Source organism: Heterodontus francisci, chromosome 8 (assembly GCF_036365525.1).
Source record: "Heterodontus francisci isolate sHetFra1 chromosome 8, sHetFra1.hap1, whole genome shotgun sequence".
Classification (NCBI taxonomy): domain Eukaryota; kingdom Metazoa; phylum Chordata; class Chondrichthyes; order Heterodontiformes; family Heterodontidae; genus Heterodontus; species Heterodontus francisci.
The window spans coordinates 127,817,438-127,838,783 of record NC_090378.1 but is presented as its reverse complement, the minus strand read 5'-3'; the positions used below and the strand labels follow the sequence as shown (position 1 = coordinate 127,838,783).

At 59.9% G+C, this 21,346-nt stretch overlaps 1 protein-coding gene across 1 annotated transcript in view; it reads left to right on the top strand.

The window, feature by feature from the left end:
* The window catches only part of LOC137373269 (probable voltage-dependent R-type calcium channel subunit alpha-1E), a 1,486,297-nt gene that overhangs the window by 681,554 nt on the left and 783,397 nt on the right, over window positions 1–21,346 (top strand). Inside the window, exon 7 of the mRNA XM_068038118.1 lies at window positions 321–511. Within this exon, the coding sequence (XP_067894219.1) occupies window positions 321–511 (191 nt within the window). The remainder of the gene's footprint in view (window positions 1–320; window positions 512–21,346) is intronic.

Here is a 21,346-nt window from a genome sequence, read left to right as displayed (position 1 = left end):
AAGATCCCATGTCAATATTCTGAAGAATAGCAGGGGAGTGTTCCCCAGTGCCCCAGGCAAAAGTTATCCCCCACGCAAGATCAAAACAGATGATCTGACTGACATTTCATTGCTGTTTGTGGGATCTTGCCATGTGTAAATTGACTGGCACCTTTGCTACATTACAATAGTAACTACATTTTAAAAATGTATTTCATTGGGTATGAAGCTCTTTGGGACATTCTGAAGCTGTGAAAGACACAGTAGAACTGCAAGGTGTTTTCGTTATCTCTCTCTTTTCACAATTGAGAGCTTCTTGTGTTTTTGATTCACCCTCACAGCAGCAGATGAGCTGGAGCAACAGTTCCCCTGCGGTACCCAGGAGCCGGCAAGACTCTGCCCGAACGGTACAGTGTGTAACTACTGGATTGGACCCAATGCTGGCATCACCCAGTTTGACAACATCCTGTTTGCACTGCTCACAGTCTTCCAGTGCATTACCATGGAGGGATGGACCACCATCCTCTACAACGTAAGTCAGTGACACGGAGAGACTGGACGAAATAAGGTTGATCTCCTCGAACAAGAGAAGGTTAAATGGAGATTTAATCGACACACGCACTGACCATGCTCACTGACCATGCTCACTGACCCCACACGCTGACCCCACTCGCTGACCCCACTCGCTGACCCCACTCGCTTACCCCACTCGCTGACCCCACTCGCTGACCCCACTCGCTGACCCCACTCGCAGACCCCACTCGCTGGCCCCACTCGCCGGCCCCACGCGCCGGCCCCACGCGCCGGCCCCACGCGCCGGCCCAACGCGCCGGCCCCATGCGCCGGCCCGCCATCTGACCCACTCTCTGACGCCACTCTCTGACGCCACTCTCTGACGCCACTCTCTGACGCCACTCTCTGACGCCACTCGCTGACCCCACTCGCTGACCCCACTCGCTGACCCCACTCGCTGACCCCACTTCACTGACCCCACTTCACTGACACCACTTCACTGACACCACTCACTGTCCTCACTCCCTGACCCAACTCACTGACCTACTCACTGACTCCACCGACTGACCCCTCTCAATGACCCGACACACTGACCCCACTCAGACGCCACTCGCTGACGCGACTCACTGAGCTACTCACTGACCCCATTCACTGAGCCCACACACTGACCTCACTCACTGACCCCAATCACAGATCACATTCACTCATCCCACTCCTGACCTGACTCACTGACCTACTCACAGACCCCATTCAGTGACCCCACTCTCTGACCCCACTCTCTGACCCGACTCACTGTCCCTGTCACTGTCCCTGTCACTGACCCTACTCACTGACCCTACTCACTGACCCTACTCACTGACCCTACTCACTGATCCCACTCACTGACCCCTTCACTGAACCCCTTCACTGAACCCCTTCACTGAACCCCTTCACTGAACCCACTCACTGACGCCACTCACTGACGCCACTCACTGACGCCACTCACTGACGCCACTCTCTGACGCCACTCTCTGGCGCCACTCTCTGACCCCACTCTCTGACCCCACTCTCTGACCCCACTCTCTGACGCAACTCTCTGACGCCACTCTCTGACGCCACTCTCTGACGCCACTCGCTGACCCCACGCGCTGACCCCACGCGCTGACCCCACTTCACTGAACCCACTTCACTGAACCCACTTCACTGAACCCACTTCACTGAACCCACTTCACTGACACCACTCACTGTCCTCACTCCCTGACCCAACTCACTGACCCAGTCACAGACCCGACACAATGAGCCCCCCTCACTAACCCCACTCACTGACCTAACTCACTGACCCCTCTCAATGACCCCACACACTGACCCCACTCAGACGCCACTCGCTGACGGGACTCACTGAGCTACTCACTGACCCCATTCACTGAGCCCAATCACTGATCCCATTCACTCACCCCACTCCTGACCTGACTCACTGACCCCATTTACTGACCCCATTTACTGACCCCATTTACTGACCCCATTTACTGACCCCATTTACTGACCCCATTTACTGACCCCATTCACTGACCCCACTCACTGAATCCTCTCGCTGACCCATTCACTAACCCGATTCACTGAGCGCACTCACTGAACTCACTCACTGATCCCATTCAGTGACCCCACTCTCTGACCCCACTCTCTGACCCCACTCTCTGACCCCACTCACTGACCCCACTTCACTACCAACACTCACAGGCCCCACCCTCACAGGCCCCACCCTCACTGACCCCATCGCTGAACCCCATCGCTGAACCCCATCGCTGAACCCCATCGCTGAACCCCATCGCTGAACCCCATCGCTGAACCCCTCGCTGAACCCCTCGCTGAACCCCACCCGCTGAACCCCACCCGCTGAACCCCACCCGCTGAACCCCACCCGCTGACCCCACCCGCTGACCCCACCCGCTGACGCCACCCTCTGACGCCACCCTCTGACGCCACCCTCTGACGCCACCCTCTTACGCCACCCTCTGACGCCACCCTCTGACGCCACCCTCTGACCCCACCCGCTGACCCCACCCGCTCACCCCACTCGCTGACCCCACTTCACTGACCCCACTTCACTGACACCACTCACTGTCCTCACTCCCTGACCCGACTCACTGACCCAGTCACAGACCCGACACAATGAGCCCCCCTCACTAACCCCACTCACTGACCTACTCACTGACCCCACAGACTGACCCCTCTCAATGACCCCACACACTGACGCCACTCGCTGCCGCGACTCACTGAGCTACTCACTAACACCATTCACTGAGCCCACACACTGACCTCACTCACTGACTCCAATCACTGATCCCATTCACTCACCCCACTCCTGACCTGACTCACTGACCTACTCACAGTCCCGATTCACTGACCCCACTCACTGAATCCTCTCGCTGACCCGCTCGCTGACCCCATTCACTAACCCGTTTCACTGACCCCACTCACTGACCCCACTCACTGACCCCACTCTCTGACCCCACTCTCTGACCCCACTCTCTGACCCCACTCTCTGACCCGACTCACTGTCCCTGTCACTGTCCCTACTCACTGTCCCTACTCACTGTCCCTACTCACTGTCCCTACTCACTGAATCTACTCACTGACTCCTTCACCGAACCCACACACTGACCCCACTTCACTACCAACACTCACAGGCCCCACCCTCACTGACCCCATCACTGACCCCATCACTGACCCCATCACTGACCCCATCACTGACGCTACTCACTGACGCTACTCACTGACGCTACTCACTGACCCCTACACTGAACCCACACACTGACCCCACGTCACTACCAACACTCACAGGCCCCACCCTCGCTGACCCCATCACTGACCCCATCACTGACCCCATCACTGACCCCATCACTGACCCCATCACTGACCCCATCACTGAACCCCTCACTGAACCCCTCACTGAACCCACTCACTGACCCCACTCACTGACCCCACTCACTGACCCCACTCACTGACCCCACTCGCTGACCCCACTCGCTGACCCCACTCGCTGACCCCACTCGCTGAACCCACTCGCTGAACCCACTCGCTGACCCCACTCCCTGACCCGACTCACTGTCCCTGTCACTGACACCACTCGCTGTCCCCACTCCCTGACCAAGTCACTGACCCGACACACTAACCCCAGCCCCCTCAGTGACCCCACTAAATGACTCAACTCAATAACCGCACTCAGTGAACAGATTCACTGACCCCAATCACTGACCCCACTCATTCACACCAGTCACTGAACACACTCGCTGACCCCACTCGCTGACCCCACTCGCTGAACCCACTCGCTGAACCCATTCCGTGACCCCACTCGATGACCCCATCGCTGACCCCATCGCTGACCCCATCGCTGACCCCATCGCTGACCCCACTCGCTGACCCCACTCGGTGACCCCACTCGGTGACCCCACTCGGTGACCCCACTCGCTGACCCCACTCGCTGAACCCACTCGCTGAACCCATTCCGTGACCCCACTCGATGACCCCACTCGATGACCCCACTCGATGACCCCACTCGATGACCCCATCGCTGAACCCACTCGCTGAACCCACTCGCTGAACCCACTCGCTGATCCCATTCAGTGACCCCACTCCCTGACCTGACTCACTGTCCCTGTCACTGACACCACTCGCTGTCCCCACTCCCTGACCAAGTCACTGACCCGACACACTAACCCCAGCCCCCTCAGTGACCCCACTAAATGACCCAACTCAATAACCGCACTCAGTGAACAGATTCACTGACCCCACTCATTGACCCCACTCGCTGACCCCACTCGCTGACCCCACTCGCTGACCCCACTCGCTGACCCCACTCGCTGACCCCACTCGCTGACCCCACTTGCTGAAATCACACGCTGAAATCACACGCTGAACTCACTGACTAAACTCACTGAACTCACTCACTGAACTCACTCACTGAACTCACTCACTGACCCACACACTGACCCCAATCACTGAACTCACTCACTCACCCCACACACTAACTGAACTCACTAACTCAACTCACTCGCTGACCCCACTCGCTGACCCCACTCGCTGACCCCACTCGCAGACCCCACTCGCAGACCCCACTCGCAGACCCCACTCGCAGACCCCACTCACAGGCCCCACCCTCACTGACCCCATCACTGACCCCATCACTGACCCCATCACTGAACCCATCACTGACCCCATCACTGACCCCATCACTGACCCCATCACTGAACCCATCACTGACCCCACTCACTGACCCCACTCACTGACCCCACTCACTGACCCCACTCACTGACCCCACTCGCTGACCCCACTCGCTGAACCCACTCGCTGAACCCACTCGCTGACCCCACTCGCTGACCCCACTCCCTGACCCGACTCACTGTCCCTGTCACTGACACCACTCGCTGTCCCCACTCCCTGACCAAGTCACTGACCCGACACACTAACCCCAGCCCCCTCAGTGACCCCACTAAATGACTCAACTCAATAACCGCACTCAGTGAACAGATTCACTGACCCCAATCACTGACCCCACTCATTCACACCAGTCACTGACCCCACTCGCTGACCCCACTCGCTGAACTCACTCGCTGAACTCACTCGCTGAACTCACTCGCTGAACTCACTCGCTGACCCCACTCGCTGACCCCACTCGCTGACCCCACTCGCTGACCCCACTCGCGACCCCACTCGCTGAACCCACTCGCTGAACCCACTCGCTGAACCCATTCCATGACCCCACTCGATGACCCCACTCGATGACCCCACTCGATGACCCCACTCGATGACCCCACTCGATGACCCCACTCGATGACCCCACTCGATGACCCCATCGCTGACCCCACTCCGTGACCCCACTCCGTGACCCCACTCCGTGACCCCACTCCGTGACCCCACTCCGTGACCCCACTCGCTGAACCCACTCGCTGAACCCACTCCGTGACCCCATCGCTGAACCCACTCGCTGAACCCACTCGCTGAACCCACTCGCTGAACCCACTCCGTGACCCCACTCACTGACCCCACTCGCTGACCCCACTCGCTGACCCCACTCGCTGACCCCACTCGCTGAAATCACACGCTGAAATCACACGCTGAAATCACACGCTAAACTCACTGAACTCACTCACTGAACTCACTCACTGAACTCACTCACTGACCCACACACTGACCCACACACTGACCCACACACTGACCCACACACTGACCCCAATCACTGACCCCAATCACTGACCCCAATCACTGACCCCAATCACTGAACTCACTCACTGACCCCACACACTCACTGAACTCACTAACTCAACCCACTCGCTGACCCCACTCGCTGACCCCACACGTAGACCCCACTCGCGGGCCCCACTCGCTCGCCCCACTCACAGTTCCAACTCGCACGCCCCACTCGCACGCCCCACTCGCTGGCCCCGCTCACTGACCCCGCTCACTGACCATGCTCACTGACCCCGCATGCTGACCCCGCTCGCTGACCCCATTTGCTGACCCTACTCAGCCCCTCACTGAACCCCTCACTGACCCCGTTCACTGACTCCACTCCTTGACTTACTCATTAACCCATACACTGACCCACTCACTGACCCCACTCACTGAACCCACTCACTGACCCCTCTCACTGACCCCTCTCACTGACCCCTCTCACTGACCCCTCTCACTGACCCCTCTCACTGACCCCTCTCACTGACCCCTCTCACTGACCCCACTCACTGACCCCACTCAATGACCCCACTCACTGAACCCACTCACTGAACCCACTCACTGAACTCTCTCACTGACCCCTCACTGACCCCTCTCACTGACCCCACTCACTCAACTCACTCACTGACCCCACACACTGACCCCACTCACTGAGCTCACTCACTGACCCCACTCACTGACCCCACTCACTGACCCCACTCACTGACCCCACTCACTGACCCCTCACACTGACCCACACGCTGACCCCACACGCTGACCCCACACGCTGACCCCACACGCTGACCCCACTCGCTGAACCCTCTCGCTGACCCCATTCGCTGACCCTTATCACCCCGTCATTGAGCCCCTCACTGACCCCGTTCAATGACTCCACTCGTTGACCTACTCATTGACCCACACACTGACCTCACTCACTGATTACATACAATGACCCCCCCCTCTCACTGACCCCTCTCACTGACCCCTCTCACTGATCCCATTTACTCACCCCACTCCTGACCTAACTCACTGACCCCATCCGCTGACCCCATCCGCTGACCCCATCCGCTGACCCCATCGCTGACCCCATCTGCTGACCCCATCTGCTGACCCCATCTGCTGACCCCATCCGCTGACCCCATCGCTGACCCCATCGCTGACCCCATCGCTGACCCCATCGCTGACCCCACCCGCTGAACCCACTCACTGAACCCACTCACTGATCCCATTCAGTGACCCCACTCCCTGATCCGACAACTCACTGTCCCTGTCACTGACACTACTCACTGACACTACTCACTGACCCCACTCACTGACCCCACTTACTGACCCCATTTACTGAACCCACACACTGACCCCACTTCACTGACCCAGTCACAGACCCGACACAATGAGCCCCCCTCACTAACCCCACTCACTGACCTACTCACTGACCCCACAGACTGACCCCTCTCAATGACCCCACACACTGACCCCACTCAGATTCCACTCGCTGACGCGACTCACTGAGCTACTCACTCACCCCACTCCTGACCTGACTCAATGACCCCCTCACAGACCCCATTCACTGACCCCACTCACTGAATCCTCTCGCTGACCCACTCGCTGACCCCATTCTCTGACCCGATTCACTGAGCGCGCTCACTGACCCCACTCACTGATCCCATTCATTCAACCCATTCCTGAGCCAACTCACTGACCGCACTCGTTCAACTCACTCTCTGACCCCACTCTATGACCCCACTCTCTGACCCCACTCTCTGACCCCACTCTCTGACCCCACTCTCTGACCCGACTCACTGTCCCTGTCACTGACCCTACCCACTGACCCCACTCACTGACCCCTCTCACTGACCCCTCTCACTGACCCCACTCACTGACCCCTCTCACTGACCCCTCTCACTGACCCCTCTCACTGACCCCACTCACTGACCCCACTCACTGACCCCACTCACTGAACTCTCTCACTGACCCCTCTCACTGACCCCATTCGCTGACCCTTCTCACCCCCTCATTGAGCCCCTCACTGACCCCGTTCAATGACTCCACTCGTTGACCTACTCATTGACCCACTCACTGACCCCACTCAGATTCCACTCGCTGACGGGACTCACTGAGCTACTCACTGACCCCATTCACTGAGCCCACACACTGACCTCACTCACTGACCCCAATCACTGATCCCAGTCACTCACCCCACTCCTGACCTGACTCACTGACCTCCTCACAGACTCCATTCACTGACCCCACTCACTGAATCCTCTCGCTGACCCACTCGCTGACCCCATTCTCTGACCCGATTCACTGAGCGCGCTCACTGACCCCACTCACTGATCCCATTCATTCAACCCATTCCTGAGCCAACTCACTGACCCCACTCGTTCAACTCACTCTCTGACCCCACTCTCTGACCCCACTCTCTGACCCCACTCTCTGACCCCACTCTCTGACCCCACTCCCTGACCCCACTCCCTGACCCCACTCCCTGACCCCACTCCCTGAGCCCACTCCCTGACCCCACTCTCTGACCCCACTCTCTGACCCGACTCTCTGACCCGACTCTCTGACCCGACTCACTGTCCCTGTCACTGACCCCACTCACTGACCCTTTCACTGAACCCACACACTGACCTCACTTCACTACCAACACTCACAGGCCCCACCCTCACTGACCCCCTCACTGACCCCCCTCACTGACCCCCCTCACTGACCCCCCTCACTGACCCCCCTCACTGACCCCCCTCACTGACCCCCTCACTGACCCCCTCACTGACCCCCCTCACTGACCCCCCTCACTGACCCCCCTCACTGACCCCCCTCACTGACCCCCTCACTGACCCCCTCACTGACCCCATCACTGACCCCATCACATACCCCATCACATACCCCATCACTGACCCCATCACTGACCCCATCACATACCCCATCACATACCCCATCACATACCCCATCACTGACCCCATCGCTGACCCCATCGCTGTCCCCATCACTGACCCCACTCACTGACCCCACTCACTGACCCCACTCACTGACCCACTCACTGACCCCATCACATACCCCATCACATACCCCATCACATACCCCATCACATACCCCATCACTGACCCCATCACTGACCCCATCACTGACCCCATCACTGACCCCATCACTGACCCCATCACTGACCCACTCACTGACCCCATCACTGACCCCACTCACTGACCCCACTCACTGACCCCACTCACTGACCCCACTCACTGACCCCCTCACTGACCCCCTCACTGACCCCCTCACTGACCCCCTCACTGACCCCCTCACTGACCCACTCACTGACCCCACTCACTGACCCCACTCACCGACCCCACTCACCGACCCCACTCACCGACCCCACTCACCGACCGCACACACCGACCGCACACACCGACCCCACACACCGACCCCACTCACCGACCCCACTCACCGACCCCACTCACCGACCCCACTCACCGACCCCACTCACCGACCCCACTCACCGACCCCACACACCGACCCCACACACCGACCCCACACACCGACCCCACTCACCGACCCCACTCACCGACCCCACTCACTGAGCCACTCACTGACCCCACTCTCTGACCCCACTCACCGACCCCACTCACCGACCCCACACACCGACCCCACACACCGACCCCACAAACCGACCCCACACACCGACCCCACTCACCGACCCCACTCACCGACCCCACACACCGACCCCACACACCGACCCCACACACCGACCCCACTCACCGACCCCACTCACCGATCCCATTCAGTGACCCCACTCTCTGACCCGACTCACTGTCCCTGTCACTGTCCCTGTCACTGTCCCTGTCACTGTCCCTGTCACTGTCCCTACTCACTGTCCCTACTCACTGTCCCTACTCACTGTCCCTACTCACTGTCCCTACTCACTGACCCAACTCACTGAATCTACTCACTGAATCTACTCACTGACCCTAATCACTGACTCCTTCACTGAACCCACACACTGACCCCACTTCACTACCAACACTCACAGGCCCCACCCTCACTGACCCCATCACTGACCCCATCACTGACCCCATCACTGACCCCATCACTGAACCCCTCACTGAACCCCTCACTGACCCCACTCACTGACCCCACTCACTGACCCCACTCACTGACCCCACTCTCTGACCCCACTCATTGACCCCACTCACTGAACTCACTCACTGACCCCATTCGCCGACGCCACTCGCCGACGCCACTCGCCGACCCCACTCGCCGACCCCACGCGCCGACCCCTCACGCCGACCCCTCACGCCGACCCCTCACGCCGACCCCTCACGCCGACCCCTCACGCCGACCCCTCACGCCGACCCCTCACGCCGACCCCTCACGCCGACCCCTCACGCCGACCCCACACGCCGACCCCACACGCCGACCCCACACGTCGACCCCACACGCCGACCCCACACGCCGACCCCACACGCCGACCCCACACGCCGACCCCACACGCCGACCCCACACGCCGACCCCACACGCCGACCCCACACGCCGACCCCACACGCTGACCCCACACGCTGACCCCACTCGTTGAACCCTCTCGCTGAACCCTCTCGCTGACCCCATTCGCTGACCCTTCTCACCCCGTCATTGAGCCCCTCACTGACCCCGTTCAATGACTCCACTCGTTGACCTACTCATTGACCCACACACTGACCTCACTCACTGATTACATACAATGACCCCCCCTCTCACAGACCCCTCTCACTGACCCCTCTCACTGACCCCTCTCACTGATCCCATTTACTCACCCCACTCCTGACCTAACTCACTGACCCCATCCGCTGACCCCATCCGCTGACCCCATCCGCTGACCCCACCCGCTGACCCCACCCGCTGACCCCACCCGCTGACCCCACCCGCTGACCCCACCCGCTGAACCCACTCACTGAACCCACTCACTGATCCCATTCAGTGACCCCACTCCCTGATCCGACAACTCACTGTCCCTGTCACTGACCCTACTCACTGACCCCACTCACTGATCCCACTCACTGACCCCACTCACTGACCCCACTCACTGACCCCACTCACTGACCCACTCGCTGACCCGATTCTCTGACCCGATTCACTGACCCGATTCACTGACCCCATCACTGACCCCATCACTGACCATGCTCACTGACCATGCTCACTGACCCTCACTCTGACCCTCACTCTGACCCTCACTCTGACCCCACTCACTGACCCCACTGACTGAACTCAATCACTGACCCACTCATTGACCCCACACACTGACCCACACGCTGACCCCACACACTGACCTACACGCTGACCCCACACGCTGACCCCACACGCTGACCCCATTTGCTGACCCTACTCAGCCCCTCACTGAACCCCTCACTGACCCCGTTCACTGACTCCACTCCTTGACCTACTCATTAACCCATACACTGACCCTCTCACTGATCACATATAATGACCCCCCCCCCTCACTGACACCTCTCATTGACACCACTCACTGACACCTCTCATTGACCCCACTCATTGACCCCGCTCATTGACCCCGCTCATTGACCCCGCTCATTGACCCCGCTCATTGACCCCGCTCATTGACCCCGCTCATTGACCCCGCACACTGACCCCGCACACTGACCCCGCTCATTGACCCCGCTCATTGACCCCGCACACTGACCCCGCACACTGACCCCGCACACTGACCCCGCACACTGACCCGATCGCTGACCCCTCTCGCTGACCCCTCTCGCTGACCCCTCTCGCTGACCCCGCTCGCTGACCCCGCTCCCTGACCCCGCACGCTGACCCCGCTCGCTGACCCCATTTGCTGACCCTACTCAGCCCCTGACTGAACGCCTCACTTACCCCGTTCACTGACTCCACTCCTTGACCTACTCATTAACCCATACACTGACCCACCACTGACCCCACACACTGACCCCACACACTGACCCCACACACTGACCCCACACACTGACCCCACACACTGACCCGACTCACTGACCCCACTCACTGACCCCACTCACTGACCCCACTCACTGACCCCACTCATTGACCCCACTCACTGAACTCACTCACTGAACTCTCTCACTGAACTCACTCACTGAACTCTCTCACTGAACTCTCTCACTGAACTCTCTCACTGAACTCTCTCACTGACCCCTCTCACTGACCCCTTTCACTGACCCCTCTCACTGACCCCTCTCACTGACCCCTCTAACTGAACCACTCACTGAATCACTCACTGAACCACTCACTGAACTCACTCACCGACCCCACTCACCGACCCCACTCACCGACCCCACTCACCGACCCCACTCACCGACCCCACTCACACGGACCCCTCACGCGGACCCCTCACGCTGACCCCTCACGCTGACCCCTCACGCTGACCCACACGCTGACCCCACACGCTGACCCCACACGCTGACCCCACTCGCTGACCCCACTCGCTGACCCCACTCGCTGACCCCACTCGCAGACCCCACTCGCTGAACCCTCTCGCTGAACCCATTCGCTGACCCTTCTCACCCCGACATTGAGCCCCTCACTGGCCCCGTTCAATGACTCCACTCGTTGACCTACTCATTGACCCACACACTGACCTCACTCACTGATTACATACAATGACCCCCCCCTCTCACAGACCCCTCTCACTGACCCCTCTCACTGACCCCTCTCACTGACCCCTCTCACTGACCCCTCTCACTGACCCCTCTCACCGATCCCACTCACCGACCCCACTCACCGACCCTATCCTGACCCCACTCACTGATCCCACTCACTGATCCCACTCACTGATCCCACTCACTGATCCCATCCTGACCCCACTCTCTGACCCCACTCTCTGACCCCACTCTCTGACCCCACTCTCTGACCCCACTCTCTGACCCCACTCTCTGACCCCACTCGCTGAACTCAGTCGCTGACCCCACTCGCTGACCCCACTCGCTGACCCCACTCGCTGACCCACTCGCAGACCCCACGCACTGACCCCACTCATAAGTTCACTCACTGACCCCACTCATAATTTCACTCACTGACCCACTCACTGACCCCACTAACTGACCCCACTCACTGACCCCACTCACCGACCCCCTCACTGACCCACTCACTGACCCACTCACTGACCCACTCACTGACCCAATCACTGACCCCAATCACTGACCCACTCACTGACCCCACTCACTGACCCCACGCACTGACCCCACTCATAAGTTCACTCACTGACCCCACTCATAATTTCACTCACTGACCCACTCACTGACCCCACTAACTGACCCCACTCACTGACCCCACTCACTGACCCCCTCACTGACCCACTCACTGACCCACTCACTGACCCACTCACTGACCCAATCACTGACCCCAATCACTGACCCCACTCACTGACCCCACTCACTGACCCCACGCACTGACCCCACTCACAGACCCCCTCACTGACCCACTCACTGACCTCACTCACTGACCCCACTCACTGACCCCACTCACTGACTGACCCCACTCACTGACCCACTCACTGACCCCACTCACTGACCCCACTCACTGACCCCACTCACTGACCCCACTCACTGACTGACCCCACTCACTGACTGACCGCACTCACTGACTGACCGCACTCACTGACCCCATTTGCTGAACCTACTCAGCCCCACACTGACCCCACTCACTGACCCCACTCACTGACCCCACTCATGACCCCACTCACTGACCCCACTCACTGAACTCACTGACTGACCGCACTCGCTGACCCCACTCGCTGACCCCTCTCACTGACCCCACTCGCTGAACCACTCGCTGAACTCACACGCTGACCCCGCTCGCGGACCCCGCTCGACGTCCCCGCTCGACGACCCCGCTCGACGACCCCGCTCGACGACCCCGCTCGACGACCCCGCTCGCCGATCCCACTCACTGACCCTCACTCTGACCCCACTCACTGAACCACTCACTGAACTCACTCACTGACCCCACTCACTGACCCCACACACTGACCCCACACACTGACCCCACACACTGACCCCACACACTGACCCCACTCACTGAACTCAGTCACTGACCCACACACAAACTCCACTCACTGACCCACCCATTGACCCCACCCACTCACCCCACACACTGACCCCACACACTGACCCCACACGCTGACCCCACACGCTGACCCCACACGCTGACCCCACTCGCTGACCCCACTCGCTGACCCCACTCGCTGACCCCACTCACTGACCCCACTCACTGACCTCACTCACTGTCTCCACTCACTGACCCACTCGTTGACCCCAGTCGCTGACCCCATTTGCTGACCCTACTCAGCCCCTCACTGAACCCCTCTCTGACCCCGTTCACTGACTCCACTCCTTGACCTACTCATTGACCCATACACTGACCCACTCACTGACCCCACCCACTCACCCCACCCACTCACCCCACCCACTCACCCCACAAACTGACCCCAGACACTGACCCCAGACACTGACCACACTCGCTGACCCCACTCGCTGACCCCACTCGCTGACCCCACTCGCTGACCCCACTCGCTGACCCACTCACTGACCCACTCACTGACCCCACTCACTGACCCCACTCACTGACCCCACTCACTGACCTCACTCACTGTCTCCACTCACTGACCCACTCGTTGACCCCACTCGCTGACCCCATTTGCTGACCCTACTCAGCCCCTCACTGAACCCCTCACTGACCCCGTTCACTGACTCCACTCCTTGACCTACTCATTGACCCATACACTGACCCACTCACTGACCCCACACACTGACCTCACTCACTGATCACATACAATGATCCCCCCCTCACTGACACCTCTCATTGACCCCACTCATTGACCCCACTCACTGACCCCACTCACTGACACCACTCATTGACCCAACTCACTGACACCTCTCATTGATCCCACTCACTGACCCCTCTCACTGACCCCTCTCACTGACCCCTCTCACTGACCCCTCTCACTGACCCCTCTCACTGACCCCACTCTCTGACCCCACTCTCTGACCCCACTCTCTGACCCCTCTCACTGACCCCTCTCACTGACCTCACTCTCTGACCTCACTCTCTGACCCCACTCTCTGACCCCACTCTCTGACCCCACTCACTGACCCCACTCGCTGACCCCACTCGCTGACCCCACTCGCTGACCCCACTCGCTGACCCCACTCGCTCACCCCACTCGCTGACCCCACTCGCTGACCCCACTCGCTGTCCCCACTCGCTGTCCCCACTCGCTGTCCCCACTCGCTGACCCCACTCCCTGACCCTGTCACTGACACCACTCGCTGTCCCCACTCCCTGACCAAGTCACTGACCCGACACACTAACCCCAGCCCCCTCAGTGACCCCACTAAATGACCCTACTCAATAACCGCACTCAGTGAACAGATTCACTGACCCCAATCACTGACCCCAATCACTGACCCCAATCACTGACCCAACTCATTGACACCAGTCACTGACCCCTACTCACTGACCCCTACTCACTGACCCCTACTCACTGACCCCTACTGACTGACCCCTACTGACTGACCCCCACTCGATGACCCCCACTCGATGACCCCCACTCAATGACCCCACTCAATGACCCCCCTCACTGACCCCCCCTCACTGACCCCCCCTCACTGACCCCCCCCTCACTGACCCCCCCTCACTGACCTCCTTTCACTGACCCCCCTTCACTGACCCCCCTTCACTGACCCCCCTTCACTGACCCCCCTTCACTGACCCCCTCTCACGTACCCCCCCCTCACTGATGCCACACACTGACGCCACACACTGACCCCACCAACAGACCCGACTCGCAGACCAGCCTCACTGAGCTACTCACTGACATCACTCACTGAACTACTCGCTGACCCCGCCCGCTGACCCCGCCAGCGGAGGCCACTCACGGAGGCCACTCACTGACCCGATGTACTGACCCCACTCAATGACCCCATCACTGAACCCACTCACAGACCCAACCCCCTGACCTCACTCACTGACCCCACTCACTGAACCTACTCAATGACCCCATCACTGAACCCACTCACTGACCCAACCCCCTGACCTCACTCACTGACCCCACTCACTGAACCTACTCAATGACCCCATCACTGACCTCGCTCACTGACCCCAGTCAATGAACCCATCGCTGACCCCACTCGCTGACCCCACTCGCTGACCCCACTCGCTGACCCCTCTCGCTGACCCCTCTCGCTGACCCCTCTCGCTGACCCCTCTCGCTGACCCCTCTCGCTGACCCCACTCGCTGACCCCACTCGCTCACCCCACTCGCTCACCCCACTCGCTCACCCCACACGCTCACCCCACTCCTGAAGCAAATCACTGACGCCGCTCGCCGACGCCGCTCACCGACGCAGCTCGCCGACGCAGCTCGCCGTCCCGACTCCCTGACCCCACTCCCTGACCCCACTCCCTGACCCCACTCCCTGACCCTACTCCCTGACCCCACTCAATGACCCCACTCAATGACCCCACTCAATGACCCCACGTACTGACCCCACGTACTGACCCCACGTACTGACCCCACTCAATGACCCCACTCAATGACCCCACTCAATGACCCCACTCAATGACCCCACTCAATGACCCCACTCCCTGACCCCACTACCTGACCCCACTCAATGATCCCACTCAATGATCCCACTCAATGATCCCACTCAATGATCCCACGTACTGACCCCACGTACTGACCCCACTCAATGACCCCATCACTGAACCCACTCACTGACCCAACCCCCTGACCTCACTCACTGACCCCACTCACTGAACCCATCACTGACCACACTCACTGATCCCAATCACTCACCCGACCCTTGACATGACTCACTGACCCCAGTCAATGAACCCATCACTGACCCCACTCGCTGACCCCACTCGCTGACCCCACTCGCTGACCCCACTCGCTGACCCCACTCGCTGACGCCACTCGCTGACGCCACCCGCCGACGCCACCCGCAGACGCCAACCCCCGACGCCAACCCCCGACGCCAACCCCCGACGCCACCCCCCGACGCCACCCCCCGACGCCACCCCCTGACGCCACCCCCTGATCACACTCAGTGACACCCCCCTCGCTGAAACCCCTCGCTGACCCCCCTCGCTGACCCCCCTCGCTGACCCCCCTCGCTGACCCCCCTCGCTGACCCCCCTCGCTGACCGCCCTCGCTGACCGCCCTCGCTGACACGACTCGCTGACACGACTCACTGATCCCATTCACTCACCCCACTCCTGATCTATCTCATTGACATCACTCACTGACCCCACTCAATGACCCCATTTACTGAACTCACTCACTGGACCCCACTCACTGGACCCCACTCACTGGACGCCACTCACTGGACGCCACTCACTGGACGCCACTCACTGGACGCCACTCACTGGACGCCACTCACTCGACGCCACTCACTCGACGCCACTCACTCGACGCCACTCACTCGACGCCACTCACTGGACGCCACTCACTGGACGCCACTCACTGGACGCCACTCACTCGACGCCACTCACTCGACGCCACTCACTCGACGCTACTCACCTGTCACACTCAATGACACCCCCTCACTGACCTCACTCACTGACCCCACTCACTGCAACCACTCACTGACTCCACCAGGTGAACTGGATCAAAGAGCTACTCACTGACACCTCTCACTGACCCCATACTCTGACCCCACACACTGACCCCGCTCACTGACCAAGTCGCTGATCCCACTCACTGACCCCGCTCACTGACGCCACTCACAGATCTACTCACCAATCCTACTCACTGAACACTCTCAGTGACCACCCTCAATGATGCCTCTCACTGACCCCACTCCTGACCCAACTCACTGACCCAACTCACTGACCCAACTCACTGACCCAATTCACTGACCCCACTCACTGAGCTACTCACTGACCTACTCACTGACCTGACTCATTGCGACCACTCACTGTCTGCACACAGTGAACTGGCTCAAAGAGCTATTCACTGACCCCTCTCGCTGATGTCACTTTTGACTCAACTCACGGATCTCACTCGCTGACCCGACTCGCTGACCCGACTCGCTGACCCGACTCACTTAACCCACTCACTTAACCCACTCACTTAACGCACTCACTTAACCCACTCACTGACTCCACTGGTTGACCCCGCTCCCTGACCGCACTCACTGACTTGACTCACTGACCCAGTCACTGACCAACTCACTGACCCGACACACTGATCCACTCACTGGCCCCACTCACTGGCCCCACTCACTGGCCCCACTCACTGGCCCCACGCACTGGCCCCACGCACTGGCCCCACGCACTGGCCCCACGCACTGGCCCCACGCACTGGCCCCACGCACTGGCCCCACTCTCTGGCCCCACACTCTGGCCCCACACTCTGGCCCCACACTCTGGCCCCACACACTGACCCCACACACTGACCCCACACACTGAACCCTCTCACTGACCACCCTCACTGACCACGCTCACTGACCCCTCTCACTGAACCCTCTCACTGACCCCTCTCACTGACCCCTCTCACTGACCCCTCTCACTGAGCCCACGCACTGAGCCCACGCACTGAGCCCACGCACTGAGCCCACTCACTGACCTGACTCATTGCGACCACTCACTGTCTACACCCAGTGAACTGGCTCAAAGAGCTACTCACTGAACCCTCTCGCTGATGCCACTTTTGACCCTATCACTGACCCGACTCACTGACCCGACTCACTGACCCGACTCACTGACCCGACTCACTGACCCGACTCACGACCCCACTGACTGACCCCACTGACTGACCCCACTGACTGACCCCACTGACTGACCCCACTGACTGACCCCACTCACTGACCCCGCACACTGACCCCGCACACTGACCCCGCACACTGACCCCGCACACTGACCCCGCACACTGACCCCGCTCACTGACCCCACTCACTGACCCCACTCACTGACCACACACACTGACCCCACTCACTGACCCACACACTCACTGACTCCACACACTGAACCCTCTCACTGACCACCCTCACTGACCACCCTCACTGACCACTCTCACTGACCCCTCTCACTGACCCCTCTCACTGACCCCTCTCACTGACCACCCTCACTGAGCCCACGCACTGAGCCCACGCACTGAGCCCACGCACTGAGCCCACGCACTGAGCCCACTCACTGACCTGACTCATTGCGACCACTCACTGTCTACACCCAGTGAACTGGCTCAAAGAGCTACTCACTGACCCCTCTCGCTGATGCCACTTTTGACCCTATCACTGAAACCACTCACTGACCCGACTCACTGACCCGACTCACTGACCCGACTCACTGACCCGACTCACGACCCCACTGACTGACCCCACTGACTGACCACACTGACTGACCCCACTGACTGACCCCACTGACTGACCCCACTGACTGACCCCTCTGACTGACCCCGCACACTGACCCCGCACACTGACCCCGCACACTGACCCCGCTCACTGACCCCGCTCACTGACCCCGCTCACTGACCCCACTCACTGACCACACACACTGACCCCACTCACTGACCCACACACTCACTGACTCCATTCACAGACTCCACTTGTTGACACTGCTCCCTGACCCCACTCACTGACTTGACTCACTGACCCAGTCACTGACCAACTCCCTGAACCGTCACACTGATTGATCCCAATCACTGACTCCACTCTCTGATACCACTCACAGGACCCACTCACTGACCCCACTAACTGACCAACTCTCCGACCCCTCTCTCCGACCCCTCTCTCCGACCCCTCTCTCCGACCCCTCTCTCCGACCCCACTCACTGACCCCACTCACTGACCTACTCCATTACCTGACTCACTGACCCCTCTGACTGACCCCTCTGACTGACCCCTCTGACTGACCCCGCACGCTGACCCCGCTCACGGATCCCGCTCACTGACCCCGCTCACTGACCCCGCTCACAGTCCAGCTCACTGAACCCGCTCACTGTCCCCGCTCACTGACCCCGCTCACTGACCCCGCTCACTGTCCCCGCTCACTGACCCCGCTCACTGACCCCACTGACCGACACACTCACTGACCCCACTCACTGACTCCATTCACGGACTCCACTTGTTGACACTGCTCCCTGACCCCACTCACTGACTTGACTCACTGACCCAGTCACTGACCAACTCCCTGAACCGTCACACTGACTGATCCCAATCACTGACTCTACTCTCTGATATCACTCACAGGACCCACTCACTGACCCCACTAACTGACCAACTCTCCGACCCCTCTCTCCGACCCCTCTCTCCGACCCCACTCACTGACCCCACTTAGTGACCTACTCCATTACCTGACTCACTGACCCCTCTGACTGACCCCTCTGACTGACCCCGCACGCTGACCCAGCACGCTGTCCCCGCGCACTGTCCCCGCGCACTGTCCCCGCGCACTGTCCCCGCGCACTGACCCCGCGCACTGAGCCCGCGCACTGACCCCGCTCACTGACCCCGCGCACTGACCCCACTGACCGACACACACACTGACCCCACTCACTGACCCCACTCACTGACTCCATTCACAGACTCCACTTGTTGACACTGCTCCCTGACCTCACTCACTGACTTGACTCACTGACCCAGTCACTGACCAACTCCCTGAACCGTCACACTGACTGATCCCAATCACTGACTCCACTCTCTGATATCACTCACAGGACCCACTCACTGACCCCACTAACTGACCAACTCTCCGACCCCACTCACTGACCCCTCTCGCTGACCCCTCTCGCTGACCCCTCTCGCTGACCCCTCTCGCTGACCCCTCTCTCTGACCCCTCTCGCTGAACCCTCTCTCTGACCCCTCTCACTGACCCCTCTCACTGACCCCACGCACTGACCCCACGCACTGACCCCACGCACTGACCCCACGCACTGACCCCATTCACTCACCCCACTCCTGACCTAACTCAATGACCCGACTCGCTGAGCTACTCACTGACCCCACTCACTGACTCCACTCACTGATCCCATTCACTCCCTGACCTGACTCACTGACTCCGCTCACTGACCCCATTGACTGACCCACTCACTCCCTGACCTGACTCACTGACCCCACTCACTTACCCCACTCAATGACCCCATTGATTGACCCACTCACTCCCTGACCTGACTCACTGACTCCACTTACTGACCCCATTCAATGACCCACACGCTCCCTGACCTGACTCACTGACCCCACTTTATGACCCCACGCACTGCAACCACTCACTGACTCCAGCAGGTGAACTGGCTCAAAGAGCTACTCACTGACCTCACTCACTGACACCTCTCACTGACCCCACACACTGACCACGCTCACGGACCAAGTCACTGATCGCACTCACTGACCCCGCTCACTGACGCTACACACAGATCAACTCATCAATCCTACTCACTGAACAATCTGTGACCACCCTCACTGATGCCACTCACTGACCCCACTCCTGACCCAACGTACTGACCTACTCACTGACCTGACTCATTGCGACCACTCACTGTCTGCACCCAGTGAACTGGCTCAAAGAGCTACTCACTGACCCCTTTCGCTGATGCCACTTTTGACCCAACTCACTGACCTCACTCACTGACCCCACTTAATGATCCCATCACTGACCCACTCACTGACCCACTCACTGACCCACTCACTGACCCACTCACTGACCCACTCACT